We start from the raw sequence: 13,420 nt of genomic DNA on the forward strand, positions 1-13,420 counted from the left end.
GATGTTCTGACAAAACAGTAAATCAGAAGGAAAGTATCAACAGATTGATGATGCAAATAAGAGCACAAATATTAGAAACATCTTCAGTGATGGTTCAGTGATAAATGATTTTATTCACGGCTGACATTTCTAAATGCTGAGCATTACTAGTTGCATGAAGACAAATGCTCCAGCTGAGCTCTTGGATTTGACTACAGATGCTACAGGTGTGCCTAATAAAGTGACCACTGAGTGTATAAAGTATGTACATTTGAAACGTGACTGCAGACCTGAATGTACCTCCGTCTTCTCCTTCAGATTATCAACCTGTTTGTCGCTGTCATTATGGACAACTTTGATTACCTGACACGTGATTGGTCGATTCTGGGGCCGCATCATTTGGACGAGTTTAAGAGGATCTGGTCTGAATATGATCCAGAGGCCAAGTAAGTTTGTAAGATGTTCTTTGTTCCAAGATTATGCTTAGATTAGATTAGCATATAACTGAGTCAAACAGTTCCAACCAGTACAGTATTACTTAGTAATATAATACAATATTATAAGTATATGACACAGTCACATGGACATCTCAGTCTCAATAAACAAATGGAGCACAGCCTTCTCAAGCTCTTGACCAAACTGACAAAGGCTAAAGACATCCTCCCTATATTTTTTAACAAATTGTTTTGGGTTTTTTTTCACGCCCAATTACTTTGGGCAGCACAGTGGCGTGGTGGTTAGCAGTGCTGCCTCACAGTTAGAATAACATCTAGAAGGCCTGGGTTCGATTCCACCTTGGCCCAGACCCCTCTCTCTCTGTGTGTGTGGAGTTTGCATGTTCTCCCCGTGTCTACGTGGGTTTCCTCCCACAGTCCAAAGACATGCACTTGCTGTGGTTAGGTTACTTGGTCACTCTAAATTGCCCATAGGTGTGAATGTGAGGGTAAGTGGTTGTCTGTCTCTCTGTGTTGGCCCTGCGACAGGCTGGCGACCTGTACAGGGTGTACCCTGCCTCTCGCCCTATGATAGCTGGGATAGGCTCCAGCCCCCCCACGACCCTGAACAGGATAAGCAGAAGAGAGTGGATGGATGGGACGCGTAATTTTAGTTTTTAGTTTAGCCATAGTTAATGAAAACTGAGCTGGAGTTTGATCAGGAGCAAAGCTCTCAAGCTGGGCTCACCATCCTACATTTTCACACAACATTTCTTCCTGATGTTGGGGAAGAAAAGTTGGAGAGATGATCAGAAAATTCCTGATGGTTCTTTGTTCCCAGAGGACGGATAAAACACCTGGACGTTGTTGCTCTGCTCCGGAGGATTCAGCCTCCTCTGGGTTTTGGGAAGCTTTGCCCTCACAGAGTCGCCTGCAAGGTAAAACGTTCACTATACTGTGTGCTGTAGCTGCTGTTCAAAGCCATCTATGTAAGGTTGGAGTTAAGAGACTTAATTTACCTCCTCTCCATCTCAGCGTCTGGTAGCAATGAACATGCCTCTGAACGCCGACGGGATGGTAACCTTTAATGCCACGCTATTCGCTCTGGTTCGCACTGCCCTCAAAATCAAAACTGAAGGTATGTGATATGTCCTCGCAGGCCCCTGCTGCCATAAACACACAGGAGTGATTATGGATAAACTAAAGGCTCCTTCTTCCTTTTCTGATATTTTTCAGGAATACTTTCACAGTCTTATAGCTATGCAAGCTGGAGAACTACTAATGTGTTAATACATTAGCAGCAGCTGAGGGGGAACCACAAACCTCTCTGTAACTAATAACCAGGGTCTGCTGGGAGTATTTGGAAAATAAATCAGACTCTCCTCTGCATATAAATTTAAAATTATCTAAATTTTCCTAAGAGGTCTGTATCATTGTGTCAGGGTTTAGGCAACACTGCCTCTATCAGGTCAGCCTGTGAGTAACACTGCCCTCTATAATTAAATCTCAGCTTACTACAGACTCTACAGTCATGGCAGAAAGTTATGAGAATGACTCAAGTATTGTTTTCACAGAGTTTGCTGCTTCAGTTTTTATGATGGCAATTTGCACATACTCCAGAATGTTATGAAGAGTGATCAGATGAATTGCCATGAAAATGAACTAAATTCTCCCCCAAAAAACATTTCCACTTCATTTCAGCCCTGCCACAAAAGTACCTGCTGACATCATTTCAATGATCCTCCTGTTAACACAGGTGAGAGTGTTGATGGGGACAAGATCACTCTGTCATTGAGTTCGAATAGCAGATTGGATGCTTTCAAGGGAGGGTGGTTCTTGAAATCATTGTTCTGTCTCTTTTACCGTAACTACCTGCAAGGAAACACATGCAGTCGTCATTGGTTTGCATAAAAAGGGCTTCACGGGCATGGGCTGCTAGTAAGATTACACCCAAATCAACCATGTATTGGCTCATCAAGAACTTCAAGGAGAGAGATTCAATTGTTGTGAAGAAGAATTCAGGGTGCCCGAGAAAGTCCAGCAAGTCCCAGGACCATCTCCTGAAGGTGATTCAGTTGCGGGTTTGGGGCACCACCAGTGCAGAGCTTGCAGCAGGCAGGTGTGAATGCATCTGCACGCACAGTGAGGTGAAGACTTTTGGAGGATGGCCTGGTGACAAGAACGGCAAGAAGCCACTTCTCTCCAGGACAGACTGATATTCTGTAAAAAGTCAGGGATTGGACTGCTGAGGACTGCGGTAAAGTCATTTTCTCTGATGAAGCCTCTTTCTGATTGGTTGGGATTTTCTGAAGAACAGGTGAGCGCGACCATCGGTTCTGTGTCATGCCAACAGTAAAGTACCCTGGTACCATTGATGTGGGATTGCTTCTCATAATTTTGCCTGGGAACACAGCTATGAATAAAGAATGGTACCACAACATCCCCCAATAGTAACTTGTCCCAACCATTCAAGAACAGTCTGGTGAAGAACGATGTCTTTTCTGGCATGATGAATCATCGTGCCATAAGGCAAAAATGATAACTAAGTGGCTCGGGGAACAAAACATGGAAAATTTGGGTCCACAGCCAGGAGACTCCCCAGGCCTTAATCCCGTCGAGAAATTGTGGTCAATCCTCAGGAGGCAGATTGACAAACAAAGACCCACAAATTCTGACAATTCTGATTCCAAGCATTGATTATACAAGAACAGATTGCTATCCATCAGGATTTGGGCCAGAAGTTGATTGACAGCATGCCAGGGTGAATTACAGAGGTCTTTAAAAGCAAGGGCCAGTGCTGCAAATATTGACTCCTAATGTAATTGTCAATAAAAGTCTTTGAAACTTATGAAGTGCTTGTCATTATACTGTCATTCTCAAAACTGTTGGCCACAACTGTATCAGCTAATGAAAGGTTGCAGGAGTTGTACGTGTCACAGAATAATTATATTGTTGGGATTTTAAATGGTTAAACATGAGATCAGACACTGGATTCTTTCTCATGTTTTAGCTTCTCTGTGTTATTGAGTGTTTAATCAGGACAATCAAAGCAAAAATAAAAATGAGTCACTGGTAAAAAGACACAAACCTGTAATCACAATAACCACAGCTAGCCATAATCTTTATCTGACCCTGTCCTCTGGATGCTATTGCTAGGTAACCCTGAGCAGGAGAACGAGGAGCTGAGGGTGATCATCAAGAAGATCTGGAAGAGAATGAAGCCAAAACTGTTGGATGAAGTCATACCACCACACGAAGGTACTCTTACTGTTCACACTACACGTAGTACTGTTACTGCAAGTCTTAGCGGCAGTACTGCAGACTGAACTATCTCTGTCATCCACAGAGGAGGAAGTGACCGTTGGGAAGTTTTACGCCACCTTCCTTATCCAAGACTACTTCAGGAAGTTCAGGAAGAGGAAAGAAAAAGGAGATCTGACTGGTGAAAATGACTCACCCAACCCATCTGCTGTCCAGGTGTGTCCATCTACTTGCTAAAAGAACACATGAAATGAGTTTCCTCTGTATGATGGGTTGGTGGTTTTAGAGATGCGGTGAGGAGCATCCAAAGGTAGCTTGGAGTTCCACAAATTTAGAATGTGTTTAGGGTATCTGACAAAGATGCCTGAATGGACATCTTTCTTTGGAGGTTTCCCAGGCATCCCCGGGAGACCCAGAACATGCTGGAGAGATTACATATCTTGTCTATCCTGGGAGCACCTCAGGATGAACTTGAAAATGTTGCTGGGGAAAAGCATGCCTGGAATACCTGTTTAGCCTGCATGATCTGATTTGGAATAACCAGACATGGATGGATGGACGGATGGATGGATGGATGGATGGATGGGAAAGCTCCAAGAGAAAACTTGGATACATGGTTTTGAATCCATGGATTAAGAGATGTGCTGCATTTTGTTGTTGAATTCCACAAACTAGTTTTTCAGCTGATCATGGAGTCTATATCATTTTATCCCTGATCTCCATCCTCCCATCGCCACGGGAGTGCTCAGAGTCACACATTAATGCAGTCTTCAGTTATGCTTTTGGGTCTTCATGCGTTTATTCGTGTTTGGGTGTAGCTTTGTAAAGCTGGTCTGAAGACACTGCAGGATCTGGGTCCAGAGATGCGCCTGGCTCTGAATGAAGACCTGGAGGAGGAGGAGGAGGCCATGATGGAGGATGAGGAGATGGAGGAGAACGCTGCATATAAGGTCTTTATTCTGATTGACACACTTTTGTATCTTAAGATTTTGATAACTTTGGTTTTCTGAAACAATGTTTTGTCTCTGTCTCTGTTTTGTTTGCAGGCTGAAAATGGTTATGCACCAGATAAAGAACGACGAGGCTCACTACTGACACCTACTGGTAAACGACCACTTATGTTGTCTTCTAGCTTCTTCATGTAACAAAACGCGAGTTAATTAATTATCTAAACAAGGAAAATGGTTGAAATTGTGGTTACATGACACTAAGGGTGTCCACTCAACCCTTTTTGCAGGTCAGGGTGGAGTTGTGGGTGACGGCGGTGTTTCTAACGGAGGTCTGATCCACCGGGTTGGGTCTCTCACCAAGATGGGAAATGGCAGTGATCACGATGAACATCTTCGCCGGGGAGACAGCATGAGGTCATCCATTAATCAACATCACCACCGCCGCTCATCTGTGAAGAACGGCCTGCTGGACCACGGCCACAAAAGACCGTCATACTACAAAGGAAGGTAGGCAGTCATTGAGCACACAAAACAGATAGATATTGGCAGGTGTGTCAGCCAATCAATCAATCAAACTTTCCTACAACAGAAAGGTGGTCGGGGGAAATAAAGTCATATTGTTTGGAACACCTGAGCTCCGTGACGGTGGCAACCTCAGCCCCTCACAGATCTATAAGAAACCCTTTGCAGAGAACCTGGGAACAGTTTTCCTTCAGGTATCAGCCTGTCACTGCTTGGCCAACTGCATCTGGTCCAAAACACTGCTGCACTGCTCTTCACTGGCTCACTCAACAAGACTGCACATCATCTATTTTGGCTTCCTCCTGTGGGTTAGCACCTCCTCATCTCTCTGGACTTTTAACATTGCACTCTCCCACTGAGGTCTGCTGAGCAGATGCTCCTAACTGTCCTGAGGTTCAGATTAAGCACGTTGGTCATCTAATGTTTTTTAATTGTGCTTATAAATAAACTGACGTTAAGTTGACACTTTCTTTGGCCTGTAGGAGGGACTCAAGGGACAGATCGTGGAGGAACGGAGACATGGAGGCGTATGGAGAACAGGGTTACTATAGCAGAGAAGAAGACAATGACAGCATCACCTCCAGAGACAGGTACACTCAGGGGAGACTTAGATTTGCTGTCACCCCCAGGGGTGAATTACATTTTTGGAGGGCACACACAGAGCTATCGAAAGGCTGCTTGAATAATTTTCCTTTGTGTGTTTGCAGACATTACCCTGATGAACCTCCTCTGTACAGAGACCATTACGATGGTCACTCCTCCTACACCAACAGTAGCTATGGTAATGGCTACAGCGAGGGGAGGAGGACAACCAGGAGACGCCTACTTCCTGCCACGCCCACAGGTGAGAAGATGCTGCAGAATCCTCAGTGTACCTGCAGCGTCACAGCTGATATGTCATGAGTTTGTTTGATATGTCAGGTCGGAAGCCGTCGTTTAACATCCAGTGTCTGAGGAGGCAGGGCAGCAACGACGACTTGCCGATTCCCGGGACGTACCACCCGACATCACCACCGCGCCGCACACGCACACAGGTAAAACACACAGCGAGCGCACACGCACACAAATCTCACTTTTTCAGGAAAATCAAACACTCTCTCCTCTCCTCAGCAAACATTCAACAGTTACGAGTCCCGTCACTCCTCTGGTCGCTCCACGGCGGCCTCCTCAGCATCCTGGGCAAACCCCTGCCCTCGCCGCGGTCGCCTGCTCTATGCTCCTCTCATCCTAGTGGAGGAGGAAGGAAGTCCACCCTGGGGGGGAGGAGGAGGAGTAGGAGGACCTGCAGGTGAGATGAAGAAGGGAGGAGCAGGAAGAGGTGAGGAGGCTGCAATGTTATTGTTGATAAAAGTCAACAATGTGTTGATTTTAGCTGCTCTGTTCACATGTTCCTGGGGTTTAAAGTCTCTCTCATCCATCAGGTGTCAGTGTGACAGGTGCAGCACCCAGACCAGCCTGGTACGGCAACCCTGCAGGGACATCAGGTAGGAGGGATGAACAAATGCACACTGAGGCTGTTCCTACACACAAACTCTGCACAAGTTATCATCCGAAGTTGAACTTTCTCACATGTACCACAAAGCAGGAAACAGTCTGCTTCAGATGAATTCTCACTCCTGGAAATCCTCTGTTTGTTCAGGCGCGTGAGCTGCCGAACACATGATACCAGCTCGGCACGTGTGCAATTAACTGTGATAGTAACAGACAGACTTCATATGAGGGAGTTGGCAAATTATACCTGAGATTTGCACTAGGGATGCGCCGATCCGATATTCAGTATCGGTATCGGTCCGATACTGGCCTAAATTACTGGATCGGATATCGGAAAGAAATAAAAAAATGTAATCCAATACATTAAATAACGTTTCGCTCACATTAGCTGCATTACAGGGCTCAGTCGTCTTCTTCTTCTTGTGGGTTTGCGGTTGACCAAACCAGCTTAGAGCTGCATTACCGCCACCTACTGGAATGGAGTGGGGGATCAGGAGTTAGAAAACAACCCCCTCAGTTCTCCGTCGCTGCGACGGATTCCCTTTGACGCTGAGCGATCATCGCTGACATGTTTTTCCGCCTCCACCGCTCTCTGCCTTGTTTGTGTGTTGTGCTCGCTGTGCTAAGAATCAGCTGTTATTTTTTTCTCTACTTCAGCTCCCGGACATACTGCTAGCGAGCGCAGCTATTAGTACTGGTGACCGTCCGGTACCGGAAGAACCCCTTCCCCGTCAAAACATTTTTGATACTTTAATCCCTGATTTGTGACTAAATATAGACCTGCAGTAGAAATACATTTAGGAGAATGCTTGTAAATATAAAGCATTACAAGATTGCGCTCACGCAGCCCCTAGTTTTTCACGTGAACACTGATGACGCAACAGCAGCAGTCAGCTGATTTACGTGCAGTCTGTCTGCACAAGCGGAAAGAGGCGGAGACGGCGAGCTCAGATGGAGCAGAAGGAAATGTTTTTATAGTGTCCAAAAGAAGCCTTTTGTCCCTGTAACCTCCATTAAACCTTTACTGGGAAATAGCTAGAGGTCCTTCATCAACCACCTGATCAGTAAGTGAAGAAAAGAGAACTTTGTAGCTGCTCCATCCACTCTGTTTGTTTCACACAGGGAAAAACTGCAGTACAGAAGTTAAAATATGCAGATGAACTGTTAATATGAAAAAAAGTATTTCTTATCCAGTTACTTGGGTAATCAATGTAAATAGAATACACAATTGCTAAAATAATCGATAGTTGCAGCCCTAATGAAATTTGCAACATGCCATAAGCATCACCTTCTCACACAGAAGCAACAGGATTCAGGTGATAGTTATTGTTGTAAGTAAGTAAAGTTTATTTATATAGCGTTTTTCACAGACAGAAAAGCGCTGTACAATAATTAAAACACAATATCACCCCCCCCATCCCCAGAAAACACTATGTTAAAAACACAATAACATTACTATATTAAAAGAAAAAGAATTAAAAATAAAGTCAGAAACCAGAAAGCCTGGTTAAACAGAAAAGTTTTCAACTATTTTTTTAAATGACGCCACAGAGTCAACTAAATGGAGCTGGAGTGGTAAACAGTTCCAGAGCTTTGGTGCCACTGCCTATAAAGCTCTGCCCACCCTGGTCCTTAGTCTTGTATGTGGGACAACTAAAAGACTTTGATTTTGTTGTGTGAGAGACTGTTGGCTTCTTTTTTTTTCTTTTTTTTTTAATGTTTTTAAATGCCTGGATCAATTTTAAATATCGGATTTATATCGGTATCGGCCGATATCCAAATGTAAAATATCGGTATCGGTATCGGACATAAAAAAGTGGTATTGTGCCATCCCTAATTTGCACACATCCCTGTGAGAATGGGAGAAAGGTGCAGTTGGCAAAGCATAAACTGACAGCAGCTGTGCCACAGCTACAGTCCTGCCTCCTGTGGAGGACCTGGATGCTAATGCTGCTGGAGGGAGTGCTAATGCACAGAGGGAAGCTGTCTGTGCCCTTTGACATAATTTTGGATAAAAACCCTGTATCAGAAGGTTCCCAGCACAAACAGTTAAGACTGTTTGACATTACCTGGAGACACCTGTCAAGAAGAACAGTACTTTGCACATTTTCAGGACATTAGAAATTAACTAAGGAACAGCTGAACAGCCTGTCAGGAAGTTGGACTTTACCAACTTGATCCAAAGAACCCCAAAAGAAAACTGGTGCTGTAGGACATTTTTCAGTGTATCTATTGTGCTGTAACGTAACATGTCAAAATATTGAATATAAGTCCAAAGTAATAGATGCTGTAGTTAGATGTCCTGTGCTATTGTGCTATCAAACTGTGTGTGTACTCTTTGGTAGGGAGGTGGGGCTCATGGTCAGTTTGTGGTCACGCTCCATGTCTGAATGTGTCATGTGATTGTGTTGCAGCTCCGCCCCCATACAGGGCGTACACCACCCTCAGAGTCCCCTCTCACCTTGGAGCACCGTTTACTGAGAAAAGAGGGTCAGCTGACAGTCTGGTGGAGGCGGTGAGGCTTGATCGCTGATTGATCACTGATCAGTAACTGTGTGTCAAACAGAGTCAGATGTTTATCCCCGTTTTGTTTTTCTCCGGCAGGTTCTGATCTCAGAGGGTCTCGGTCTTTACGCTCGGGATCCAAAGTTTGTGGCATTTGCAAAGCGGGAGATCGCCGACGCGTGCCACATGACAGTGGATGAGATGGAGTCGGCTGCCAGCGACCTTCTCGGTTCCGGGAGCCACGGCTTTCTCAGCAACACCACCAGCGACCATGCTGCTCTTTACAGCGACGAGGAGCCAATCAGAACAGGCCATGACGAGGACGAGCTGGCCGACGAGATGACCTGTGTGACGTCATTCTGAGGCTGTGGACCAATCAGGGATGGACCTGGAGGTGGGGCATCTGTAATCAGCAGGAACCATGTTTGGAATTTGACTGACAGGATAACTAACCAGTCAGAGGAAGGAGGCGGGGATTAATTAAACGTTTTTGTGAACGAGAGGTCACTGAGGTAAATTCAGAGGTGGAAGGATGGAGAGAAGAGAAGACAAAAGGAAGATAAGGAAGAAAGTAAAAGAAGAGGATGGAAGAAGATACAAAGGAAAATGGAAGAATAGAAGGAAAAGTTAAGGGAGAATAGCAGAAAGGGTTAAACATTTCAAATATTCAGAAAAATGAATGAAAGCAAAATAAAAAGAGGAAAAAGTGAACACTGATGTGGGAAGCAACACCTGCTAATACTCAAATCACTGAGAAGCTGAGGGGCAGGAGGGCCTAAGCGGACAGGTGGCGTGGTGTCCTGTGTTTGTGAATCAAGAACACACCGGCTTCCTGCGAGTCCAGGAATTTTTTTGGTGGCCTTTTTGGAGACAAAGTCTCTCTAAAGGCAAAGTCCCAGCAGTTTTACTCCAGTCCGCTCTGCAGTTCAAGAAACAAGGCAGAAAATGAATCGTTCACTTTTCCAACCTGTTTGTCCGCAACGTCGCCGCCAGCTCAGACAACGTGACCCAACGCAAACGAGCGTGGACGTCTCGCATTCTCTGAAGTGTTGCTGATAAAATGTGGCTGTCTGCTTGAATTAAATCTGCATTAACTTTGTTTCAGAGTGCTGTAGTAAAATGAGAGGAAACCAAACACATCCTTATATTATACTTGTTACATATTGCTTCAGTGAGAGGTGGAGTGGTGTGGGATGAAGAGAACATAGACTGTAAATGAAAGGTGACATAGCCACCATGACATCATCCACTGGTATGTGAAGCAAGCCAAGCAGAGTATTTTGGTCATGTACAAAGAGGGGTGGGTCTCATAAGGTAGTGATGTGTCTACCCTGCTTTAATATACTTTTTTACATTAACAGGGGCAGTAATTTACAAGTCTAACGCCATTTTGTATTAAATAATACTTGAAACTACCAGTTGAGACCATAAACCCATCAGGAAAGTACGTACTGAGATCATAAATTAAGTGAGCATTAGGCTTATTTCCACATAGACTTCTAGACTATCTTTTTTTTTTTTTTAAATGAGTCTCCCCCTGGTGGACATCAGTAGGAATGCCGGTTTAAGGCACTTCCACACTGAGGGCGCCCTTAAAAAGAAACAAGATGGCTGCGAGTGGTGTTTCACTGAGCACCACACTGAGATTTCTTCTTCTTCTGACAGAATTTACGTTTTACCAGAGCTATACAAAATCTCATGGTACACATATTTCTGTCGCTGTAATTGACAGTTACAGTTTATAGCCTATACAGTGTTATAATTCTACATATTTAATTAGAATATGAGATTTATTTATTATTTACATTTTTAGACTAGATTTTCTTTTAATGTCAGAAACTCGTGAATCTGTGAAACCTAAACTAGAAATTAAGTTTCTCAACAACCCAGAGGATTTTAAACAGAAGAATTAAGACCACTTAAAAATTTTTAAACTAAGCTAAAACATTAGTGAAATAAACTTAAGCTAAACTTAAAATTTATATTTTTACCATTACCATTACCAGTTGCTGGGCAGCTAGGTTAGGTGCTAGCTTAAGCTAACAAGCTAGCGGTAACCTACAGCTGCGGTTTGGTTATCTGTAACAAAAACTTTAAAACATTTTCTGCTGTAGCATTATAGTGTCAGTGGCTCTGCAGTGGTTTATGTATCTGCTTGGTTGGTGAAAGGTCGCTGGTTTAAGTCCAGCTGGGACACACATCATTTTTAGAGCTGCCTCAGGAAGTATCTGGTATAAAACTCTGCGGTGACTCGTTGAGACGAGGAGCCAGAAGTGGCTTTTTCTATGAAATGTTAGTGTCAGATAAACTGTAATGTTCATAATAAATTAGTTACAAATAAATAAATCAAACTTTTTCTATTTTCAAGTCAACTTGTCATGGATGTCTTTAAATGGTATCCACAGATAGACCAACCAATTACAGGCGATAGTTCAACAGCACCGGGTACTGCCCCTCGTCAGGCTTCCAGATGTCAGCCATCGGGAAGTGGGCTTTTCAGGAGGCTGGCCTTAACAAGAGAGGAGCTAAAATGTTGCTTCAGACAAAGAATGAATGAAGGGATTGTAAGAAATGCCAGTACCAGAAAAATAATGATCTTCTTAAAGTGTGATTCATGCAAAGCTACTCTAACGCAGTCACAGAAAAAATATATAAAGCTGGAAATGAGAACGGTCTACTTCACGATCACAATAATGCAAATAATAATAATAAAGCGACTGAAACAAATAAATACGAGCTAGCTGATGTTTTAAATCATCACTAAAATCAAAAATGTGACTGGATGATTTGTTTTTTTGTTTTGCTGAAGTTGTTTATAACAAAAAGTTATAGGAGTAGATTTTTTTTTAAGAAGATGCAGAAATGAGAACTTGATTTTCTTCCATAGCATTTATTTAATTTCCATTTGCTCATTTCAAAATAATAACCCCCACCTACATGTTGATGTAATCTATAATCCACTTGTATTCTGGTTTTGTAAATATAAAATTATAAATATGGAAGCCCAAGAAAATCAGTAAAGAAAACAATAAAGGCAAATATGTTCACTATAAGCTGAAATTTTAACTTACATTTACTGACAGAAGTGAGCTTCCACTGGCAGTTTTCCACAACAACCTGGAACGAGATGTTTGTGATGTTTTTCAGGTTTCAGGTCTGGACTCCGCCGATGTGTTTAGATGCTTTCGATATACGTGCAGCACTGGGGAACATTTTATTTCTCATGTCTCATTAACATGTTTTAATGAAAGTCTACATGCGAGGACCTGGAAATACTTTTTTTGTCTGTTTTTTTAATCTGTCAGGAGTGTGTTTGTTCAGTGTCTTCGGCTTTTTTTGTATTTCAGATGTTTGATATTTTTTACTGACTTGAACTGGATTTCTGTTTGACTCTTGCCGCTCAGCGGTCCAGTGGTGTTTTTGTCTCGTCTGAACTTTTGTGTTTCTTCTTCATTTTTATTTGTTTTTCATTTTTCTTTCCGACAGTTTGCACAGTTTCTCGGCAGTTAAGGGCTTTTTGATTCCACGCCTGGATTTTCTCCTCACAGCACCTTCAGACGTTGAACTGCCGCGTTCAGCTGAGAAACAGCTCTGCCTGAACCCTCGTTTACCTCAAATAAAGACTGAAAACAACCTGCTGCTGGACTGCTGTTAATTCATGACACCATCCTGACACGGCACACAATACTGTACTCCAACAACCTATATATTCATCTTTTATAAGAGACAAAAAATGTGGATATTAGCTGTGCTAGTAATTGTCAAAAATATTAAATACAAAATACAATTACCTTTAAAGCTACCAGCAGCTAGCTGGAGGAGCTCCACTAATAACTGAGACACAAAGGTAACCAGGAAGTTATTGCTATATATTATTTAGTAAAAGGGGACACAGCTGGATTATTTAATAAATGGCACGTGCCTATGCTGCAGTCCCTGAATAAAGACTTAGTTAAGTTAATGTGTCCAATGACGTAATATTGATAATAAATATATTTAATATTTGCTGAGTTAGAAGTTGCTTAAAGGTGATATAGATGCAGAAAATGGGCCAAAATGAGCCCATTGGTAGATGGCTCCTCCATGATGACATCATAATAACTGATATTAGATTGATTGCTCAGCTCCTGATCATGTAGGAGGAGTTTGTGGACAGGCAGACAGATTTTTGTGTATTGTAATGAGATAAAAGCTGCAGGACAGTCTTTGATGATTTTTTTTAAATGATATGATGAGTCCCATCTTCAGTTAAACATATTTAATACAAATTATATGATC

At 42.9% G+C, this 13,420-nt stretch overlaps 1 protein-coding gene and 1 long non-coding RNA gene across 2 annotated transcripts in view; one reads left to right on the forward strand and one right to left on the reverse strand.

Annotated features, from left to right (window-relative positions):
* The window catches only part of cacna1fb (calcium channel, voltage-dependent, L type, alpha 1F subunit), a 62,723-nt gene extending 49,976 nt beyond the window's left edge, over positions 1–12,747 (forward strand). The window contains exons 37-51 of the mRNA XM_030733760.1: positions 298–425; positions 1,255–1,351; positions 1,449–1,551; positions 3,570–3,671; positions 3,760–3,890; positions 4,493–4,624; positions 4,721–4,778; positions 4,912–5,131; positions 5,629–5,736; positions 5,854–5,990; positions 6,068–6,180; positions 6,257–6,464; positions 6,568–6,630; positions 9,052–9,152; positions 9,242–12,747. Coding sequence (XP_030589620.1) covers positions 298–425; positions 1,255–1,351; positions 1,449–1,551; positions 3,570–3,671; positions 3,760–3,890; positions 4,493–4,624; positions 4,721–4,778; positions 4,912–5,131; positions 5,629–5,736; positions 5,854–5,990; positions 6,068–6,180; positions 6,257–6,464; positions 6,568–6,630; positions 9,052–9,152; positions 9,242–9,505 — 1,965 coding nt within the window. The 3' untranslated portion in view covers positions 9,506–12,747. The remainder of the gene's footprint in view (positions 1–297; positions 426–1,254; positions 1,352–1,448; positions 1,552–3,569; positions 3,672–3,759; positions 3,891–4,492; positions 4,625–4,720; positions 4,779–4,911; positions 5,132–5,628; positions 5,737–5,853; positions 5,991–6,067; positions 6,181–6,256; positions 6,465–6,567; positions 6,631–9,051; positions 9,153–9,241) is intronic.
* LOC115783108 (uncharacterized) lies at positions 1,217–9,376 on the reverse strand. Its single transcript, XR_004020188.1, has 3 exons — positions 9,099–9,376; positions 1,433–1,576; positions 1,217–1,344 (listed from the first exon to the last, which is right to left on the reverse strand). It is a non-coding gene; the product is annotated as an uncharacterized LOC115783108 (long non-coding RNA).
* Positions 12,748–13,420: the final 673 nt, after the last annotated feature.

This window comes from Archocentrus centrarchus, chromosome 7 (assembly GCF_007364275.1).
Source record: "Archocentrus centrarchus isolate MPI-CPG fArcCen1 chromosome 7, fArcCen1, whole genome shotgun sequence".
NCBI classification, from domain to species: Eukaryota; Metazoa; Chordata; class Actinopteri; order Cichliformes; family Cichlidae; genus Archocentrus; species Archocentrus centrarchus.